General features: G+C 42.4%; 1 protein-coding gene across 2 annotated transcripts; it reads left to right on the top strand.

The window, feature by feature from the left end:
• Positions 1–596: 596 nt before the first annotated feature.
• On the top strand, positions 597–8,191 carry eef1e1 (eukaryotic translation elongation factor 1 epsilon 1). Of its 2 annotated transcripts, XM_021562652.2 has the most exons (4): positions 597–748; positions 1,336–1,533; positions 5,581–5,676; positions 6,439–8,191. In XM_021562652.2, exons 1-4 carry the CDS (start codon positions 665–667, stop codon positions 6,580–6,582), a joined length of 522 nt encoding a protein of 173 aa, XP_021418327.2. In that variant the 5' UTR covers positions 597–664; the 3' UTR covers positions 6,583–8,191. The 2 variants fall into 2 exon arrangements, with proteins under 2 accessions (XP_021418327.2, XP_021418328.2); XM_021562653.2 differs by lacking the exon at positions 5,581–5,676.
• Positions 8,192–8,569: the final 378 nt, after the last annotated feature.

Below are 8,569 nucleotides of genomic sequence, written 5' to 3' on the forward strand. Positions count from 1 at the left end.
CCCACGGGAGACAAATGTATGCATTCACTACTGTAAATCGCTCTGGATAAAAGCGTCTGCTAAATTACAAAAATGTACTGCTAGGGTTGGTGTGAAAAGGTTAATTGATCAGACTGAATTCAAATGAGACTATTATTTTATGTAGGCGTACATTCACATACAAACCAAGAGTTGAATTGATTAAAACCTCTCAGTTAACACTATGCCTTATATTAACCAAATACCAAGATTTGTAAACATGAGCTATCCATCCGCCAATTGAAAACCTTTAATGTGCCTCAGTTGTTTTTCTGTGTGTGCAATTTTTACTCTGCTGAAATATTTTGGGATTAATCAAGAAAGGTAGAATTTAAGATATATATGACAATGTTTAATTGTTTAATTTATACATATACATTAAACAAATAAACATTCTTAATTTGATAATTCATGTGTAAGCACGTTTTAACTACATAATAAATACATTATTATGTAACGAAACATTCATGGAGATAGTATTCCTATACTATAAAGTACTTTGATCTGATGCAACGTAATGAAACGAAATAATATCCACTTTTCATGTCACCATTGGCTGAATTTGTTGTCGATTTAAATCTAGTGGGCAGGAGTGAGTCATTTCAACCAGTCCTGTGCCATCCCCCTTGTCCCATCGTTTGCAAAGATGTCGTTGAAAGAGCTATCCTCGCTGGAAAAGGCTTTAGGATTGAAAAAGCCTAACAAATACAGTACTCAGGGGGATAGGAAGGTGAATTTGCCATCTAATGGTTTCGGTTACAGTTATCGATATGTGCTAAATAAAATAGAGCTTACCACATGAACAGTAGGTTAAAAAGAGTCGTGAGCACATGCTAGCTACGAAGGTAGCTAGCTTGCTAATGTTAGCATGCCACTAGCTAAGAAGATAATAACAGTAGCTTTAGCTAGTTCTAGTTTAGCGAATGCAGGTCACTTAGGAACAACGAAGCTATAACTTTACCCCATATAATTTGTAGAGTAAATGTATAATCATGTTTGAGCTAAGCTGTGTTATTAGCCAGCTAGCTAAGCTAACATTGAATGAATCTGCTGCATGTTTGTGCCATGTGATAGCAATCTTAGGTTGGCAACGATTTCTGGCTCTAACTCATTTCGGTGGAGTGCTATACTGACTCAACAGCCTTCATTACAATGTTAGAAACACATACAAGTCACAGGGTGTAGTCAACGTGACTGCATGTGTAAGCACTGAAATACTGTGTCTTGTTGACAAGTCACATACAGACACTGGCATTGTGTCCATAACTCTTATCAGGCTAATACTAAATGTACACATTGACATTCTCTCCCATCCAGGTCCCAGTCCTCCAGACTATTAATGGACAAGCTCTGGTCGGCTTGGTGACCATCGCCACTCACCTGGTCCAGGAGGCCAAGCGGCCCGAGTTGCTGGGTGGGTCAGCAGAACACAAGGCTGTAGTGCAGCAGTGGCTGGAGTACAGAGTCACCAAAGTGGACGGATGCCACAAAGAAGATATCAAGACCATACTAAAGGTAGAGACCCAGAAACAATAGTAAAGATTATTCTCCAACGTTTTGTAACTTCAAATCATCCAAAATTAGAAAGTCAATAAATAAAAAATACAGTACCAGTCAAAAGTTTGGACACACCTACTCATTCAAGGGTTTTTGTTTATTTTTTGCTATTTTCTACATTGTAGAATAATTGTGAAGACATCAAAACTACAAAATAACACATGGAATCACGTAGTAACCAAATAAGTGTTAAACAAATCAAAATATATTTTAGATTTTAGATTCTGCAAAGTAGCCACACTTTGCCTTGATGACAGCTTTGCACACTCTTCGAATTCTCTCAATCAGCTTCACCTGGAATGCTTTTTCAACAGTCTTGAAGGAGTTCCCACATATGCTGAGCACTTGCTGGCTGTTTTTCCTTCATTCTGCGGACTAACTCATCCCAAACCATCTTAATTGGGTTGAGGTCAGGTGATTGTGGAGGCCAAGTAATCTGATGCAACACTCCATCACTATCCTTTTTGGGTTACTACATGATTCCATATGTGTTATTTCAAAGTTTTGATGACTTCATTATTATTCTACAATGTAGAAAATAGCAAAAATAAAGAAAAAACATTGAATGAGTGGGTGTGTCCAAACTTTTCATTGGTACTGTTTATCGTAGTCAGTTTTATTGTCCAACGTAAATGTGGACCCACTGTTTTTCTACAATTGCTGTCATATGGGAGCTGTGTACAGAGAGGGTCTAGAATAGCAGGGCCTGGGAGAAGCCCCTGAGCCAAACTCGCCAACCCAATGCCATGGCCAGACAGTGTGTGTGGCTCATTAAGGCGTGGGGACATGAATCTAGTCTGATATATGGCCCTTCAGTGACATGGCCGAGATGGGCAAAGCAGTAGACGAGAGCCCAGGATGGGCACACACTTTACAGTGTAAGTCTTTAATGGGGGGGCCCGCTGTGGCTGTCGACAGCGTGAAAGTGAAATGAAGCCACCGGTTGGCTGGAAAGGTGCCTCTCGGCACTGACTGTCAGGGTGACATGCCGCCATGGCATTACTGAAAAGTTCTACTGATCCAGGATGTGTATGTGGACAGGCCTTTTAAAACATGTAATGGTGCCACTTACAGACGTTAGCCCTGAGCCCGGCTCTGTGCCCCCACTGGCTGCTACAGCTGTCCTGCTGGTTCACCAGAACTCTAACAACATACCAATAATCCCAGAAATGAAAGGGCTCAATGTGGGCCACAATAGCATCATTATTTTATTTATTTTTGCACTTGTAAATTCTACCATGTGAACAGTTTTTGTTGATTATGCAGAAAAACAGCCAAAATGTTTGATTTGATTTTAGTAGTTACACTTTGTAATCAATCTCATGGGCTGGCCTTAGTCATACCGTTGATATAGAAAACCTCACGTTTTGGAAAATAACACGTTGTTCTTCGGGAGCTAATGTTCTACCTTGTGCAATAACTTATTCTTCACTGGGACCAGAAAGTGCCCTGCCTTCACTATGGTAGAATAGTCATGGTGCTATAACCCACAACCTTTGTGTTCTAGTGAGGTCTAGTAGCCCCAGTGAGTACAGGGTCCAAGAAGACTTGGACAGACTGTGGTTGTGGGGGGGGGGTGGAGGCGCAGAACCCAGGTTCTGAACTCCATGTGGGGGTGGAGGGGGAGCCGTCTCCTGTCCGGCTGGGCTTCCATAGCTGTAGGGAAGGTAGGGGTCTGATTGTGGCAGAGGAGTCTGCTGCCTTCATGCCTTGCTTGGCAGCACACTTCGGCTGCACAATAACTCCATTAGCCCTCAAGACGCTGTATGTGCAGTACAAGTGCTAAAGATGGTTCTGTCCCTTGGGACCTGCACAACCGTGCGCCCCCCCCCCCCCCCCCCTCCTGCATGCACACACACACACACACAGCCCCCGTGTGCTTTGTCCATCCAGTTTGTGGAAGGTTCATTAGATTTGCATGCGCCCAAGTCAGTCGGGAGAGAAGTGGGCCACGTGTAAGGCATCTGCGCTAGCCGGAGTGGCCAGAGTTGTGGGGGTGCCATGCCACGGCAGGTAAATACATATTCCCCCTCAGGTCGTGCATTATTCACTTACAGATACAGCGCACTCCACTCATACGTGCGCATCACGCACTCCCAGATAAATAGGTTAAATAGATTTCAGGCCTGTGTTGGCTCCACCAGCCATCATCTTGTTTTTCAACTCTTTTGACTGTTAAAGACTTTATTTGGATATTTGGTCTCTTTAACTGTGGATGTGTCATTATCACCCCATCACTGAAAGTTTGGTTATTAAAGGGATTTCAGGAAAATATCCTGCATGTTTTTTCTCTAATAATACATCTTCTATAGTTGATGAACTTCCTTGGTCAACTTTTCATTTTCTCTGATTCAAATGTCTAATCTGGTTGTTATGATATAAACAAAAACTGCTTAGATAAAGTCAAGAATCACATTGGAGTGATTCTGTGACCCTCAAGACAATTGTTTGTAGGCTTATGTCTCCTCAGTGCATCTGGAAAGTATTCAGACCCCTTGACTTTTTCCACATTTTGTTATGTTATAGCCTTATTCTAAAATTAAATTGTTTTTCCCCTCATCAATCTACACACATACACAATAATGACAAAGCAACAGTTGTTTTTTAGAGATTTTTGTACATTTGATAAAAAATAAATAAAAGTGAAATCAAATTTACATAAGTATTCAGACCCTTTACTCAGTACCTTGTTGAAGCACCTTAAAGCCTCGAGTCTTCTTGGGTATGACACTAGAAGCTTGGCACACCTATATTTGGAGAGTTTCACCCATTATTTGCTGCAGATCCTCTCAAGCTCTGCCAGGTTGAATGGGGAGAGTTTGATCGGGTTCAAGTCCAGACTCTGGCTGGGCCACTCAAGGACATTCAGAGACTTATCCCGAAGCCACTCCTGCGTTGTCTTGGCTGTGTGCTTAGGGTTATTGTCCTGTTGGAAGGCGAACCTTCACCCCAGTCAGAGGTCATGAGCTCTTTGGAGCAGGGTTTCATCAAGGATCTCTCTGTACTTTGCTCTGTTAATCTTTCCCTCGATCCTGACTAGTCTCCCAGTCCCTGCCGCTGAAAAAACATCCCCACAGCATGACGCTGCCACCACAATGGATGTTGCCAGGTTTCTTCCAGATGTGACGCCTGGCATTCAGGCCAAAAAGTTTAATCTTGTTTTCATCAGATCAAAGAATCTTGTTTCTCATGGTCTGAGAGTCCTTTAGGTGCATTTTGGCAAACTCCAAGCAGGTTTTCATGTGTCTTTTACTGAGGAGTGGCTTCAGTCAGGCCACACTACCATAAAGGCCTGATTGGTGGAGTGCTACGGAGATGGTTGTCCTTCTGGAAGGTTCTCCCATCTCCACAGAGGAACTCTGGAGCTCTGTCAGAGTGACCATCAGGTTCTTGGTCACCTCCCTGACCAAGGCCCATCTCCCCTGATCGCTCAGTTTGGCCGGGCAGCCAGCTCTAGGAAGAGTCTTGGTGTTTCAAAACTGCTTGTATATTAAGAATGATGGAGGCCACTGTGTTCTTGGGGACCTTCCCCAGATCTGTGCCTCGACATAATTCTGTCTCTGAGCTCTACGGACAATTCGTTCGACCTCATGGCTTGGTTTTTGCTCTGACATGTACTGTCAACTGTGGGACCTTATGTTGACAGGTGTGTGCCTTTCCAAATTATGTCAAATCAATTGAATTTACCACAGTTGGACTCCAATCAAGTTGTAGTAACATCTCAAGGATGATCAATGGAAACAGGATGCACCTAAGCTCAACTTCAAATACTTTTGTGAATAAGTTTTATAATTTTTTAATATTTTATACATTTGAAAAAATGTCTAAAAACCTGTTTTCACTTCGTCATTGTGTGTGTAGATTGATGAGGGAAAAAATTTGGAAAAGGGGAAGGGGTCTAAATACTTTCCAAATGACCTGCGAAAATCTGTAAAATATCATGCAATTCTAATTAACTTAATGATCCACCAAAAGTAATTTACTTAAATTCTTTCCCTCATGCAGGACCTCAACAGTTATCTAGAAGACAAGGTTTACCTGGCAGGAAATCAGTTCACCCTAGCCGACACACTCATGTACTACGGAATTCATCACGTCATCGTAAGTCTAGCGTCCAATAACCAAACAGAGCCGACTTCAATCAGAGTTTAATTTAAAAAGCGGTTTGTCAAACGGAGCTCACAATTAAAAGAGTCATATGGTTAAAGGGCATGAGAGAGAACTTGACACAAGCAGAAAAGATGAGGCGCAAATTGATGTCTTTAGCCCAGGCCAAGGAAGAAGTTTGTTGGCCCCTGGAGGCTGACAGAGAGAAACAGGGGATCATATGTTGAGAAATGTCAGCGGTTGTGGCGGAGATGGATCGTTGCCACCAGCCACAAGGGAGTCAGTTTAGTTTTTTATCACAGCGGTTAGCCTCTGTCCTGAGGTCAGTCAGCAGCCCAGTTCAGGGGGAGGACTATCGTAGCTACCGAACACAACTGGAATGATTTTAGACTCTGTTTCAGGTGCAGTATAGCTATCTTAGACCAGGCTTTGGCAGCCTCACAACGCACCTGAAACAGGATTGTCTAATATGTTCACATTATTTTGGTGTTATTCTCTTCATCTAGCAATTACACTTGTTTTGTGGGGAAAGAAATGTGAATTAAGTTACAAGCAGAGTTGCTTCATTAGTTTGGGTACTAGCTAATTATAGCCAGAAAGATGCATTTGCTAAATATAAATGGAGATTCCTAACATTGCTAGACATTTCTAATGTGACGGTATCATTCGGTGTCATTCTCAACTTTTAAACCATGTCAGATTTGTATAGTATGGATCATCAGTGGTAAAAATGAATGTCCCACCTCTCTGTCTCAGGTGGACCTGGCCGTCCAGGAGAAGGAGAAGTACATGAACATGACGAGGTGGTTCGATCACGTACAGCACTACCCCAGCGTCCGGCACCACCTGCCCCCCGTGGTGGTCCTGAGGAACAGAGTCTACACCAGCGGCCACCACTGATGTTTCCTGTCCCGTCAGGGTGCACTGCTGGCTGCCAGGATGGCCCAGGGCGGACTTGAGGGCTAAACAGGGGGGTGCTGACATCTCATCCTCCCCACCTACCCAACAGTATGGGCCCCTCCCTCGCCTTCAAGACGTTCTGTGTCTTTTTGTTGTTGTTGTTGTTGGGAGTCTGTCTGGTTTTTTTTATGACTGCAGATGCTGTCAGTGTCAAGGTGTAGGGATATTCTAGTGATGCTATCTGAAACTGGCTCCCTGAAAACATTCTGGCTGGTGAATGGCAGTAGGGTTTGCTGATACCTGTCAGCAATTCTTGTCTTTTCACTTAAAGGGATAGTTCACCCAAATTACAAAATGACATTGGTTTCCTTACCCTGTAAGCAGTCTATGGACATGGTATTACAGCAATCAATAGTTTAGTTCCCCATGCACTGTTAACACGTGCTAATGTTTTAGCGTTTGTGGCACAAATCCCATTCAAGTCATAGAACTGATATTAGCATTTTTTGTTCAAATCATCTATGATTTTGTTGAACTGCACAAACAATTTGAGATAATTTGGATGATTTAGACATGATGCGCTAAATGGGCTAATATCAGTCCCTTGACTTGATTGAGATTTGTGCCCAAATGCTGAAATGTTAGCATGTGGAAACAGTGCCAGGGAAACTAAAAACAAAGCATGGATTGCTGTAATACCTTGTCCATAGACTGCTTACAGGTTAAGGAAACCAATGTCATTTTGTAATTTGGGTGAACTATCCATTTAACCTAAGCCATGATTGTGAAACATTATTATTAGAAAGTACAAGTGAGTTAATAGTTTGCAATGTCGCTTTTAAAAAAGTCCCTCTTTTGCAATTTCAATGTCTCAACATGTTACTTAAACAAAATAGTTCCAGTCTGCCCAACTGTGTTCAACTATGTAATCATCATCCACCACAGATCCCAGGTCCATTATCAACTTTCTGTCCTCATGAATTTATTCTTCAGTCTTAGTTTCTCAAGCTGCTGTTCCACCAGCAGCGTGGGCAGCAGCCTCTAGTTCAGATCAGAGTCACTCGAATCAATCTGTGTGTTGATGCTGAAGGGCAGAGGGCAGACTACCAGCTGCCATAGAGGCCACAGCGTGCCTCTGTCCAATGCCAGAGCCCTGGGTGACAGCCACGCATTGTGTGTCATTTCACCCTCTTACCCATGGGGAGAGGGGCCCAGGGGGTGGGAAATCATTTTACGAAAACATCCGAGCGATAATACACACTCGCACCACTCACACAGCAGACTGGATTTAGCCATTAGCTCTGTCAGTGGTAGGAATCACAGCTAATATATATATATTGAAATCGCTGTGTTTGCACAACAAAATAGTTGGGTAATCTTTGTCTTAATTGTGAAAACTTTATCTGGTGTGTCAAACTGTTAACTGGTTTACATTGTTACACTTTCATCCAGCCTGTGTTTTGTCATATACACCCTTCTTGGCCCTCCTAGTTTTCTGATGTTCTTCCTTATGACGGCTGCTGCTTTAATGCTATGTTTTTGTGTTATTTAAGTCTACAGAAGGTTGTCCTGTGCCAATAAAAATCAAAGGGAAACAAAGATAATCATCTCATGAGTCTCATCTTGTTTAGTTTTTTATCAATCGCTTATGTAGAATTCAAAGAATTTGTTTTTAAAATTTGGTGGGTCCATCGATTAAACAACAGCAAACAAAGTGCTGTGTGTTCCAGAAAGTGTAAACTTGTGAAAGCAAACATCCTGCAGTCATTTGAGCAGGCCTTGTGACTAGATAAGAAAGAACATTGCACTACTGGACCATAATAGAACCACTGTGCTGTTGTTTATTTCAGTTCCATTTAGATATCATTGCTGCTGCTGCTGAAGAGAAGCTTAACAGCATGTCACGCTTTATCTTCGAGGTGTCCACTAGATTGAGGAGACTGAACTTAAAAGAGGGCTTTTGTTTTATGCATCTATACTGCGTAGA

The sequence above is a fragment of the Oncorhynchus mykiss genome, chromosome 15 (assembly GCF_013265735.2).
Source record: "Oncorhynchus mykiss isolate Arlee chromosome 15, USDA_OmykA_1.1, whole genome shotgun sequence".
Taxonomy (NCBI): domain Eukaryota; kingdom Metazoa; phylum Chordata; class Actinopteri; order Salmoniformes; family Salmonidae; genus Oncorhynchus; species Oncorhynchus mykiss.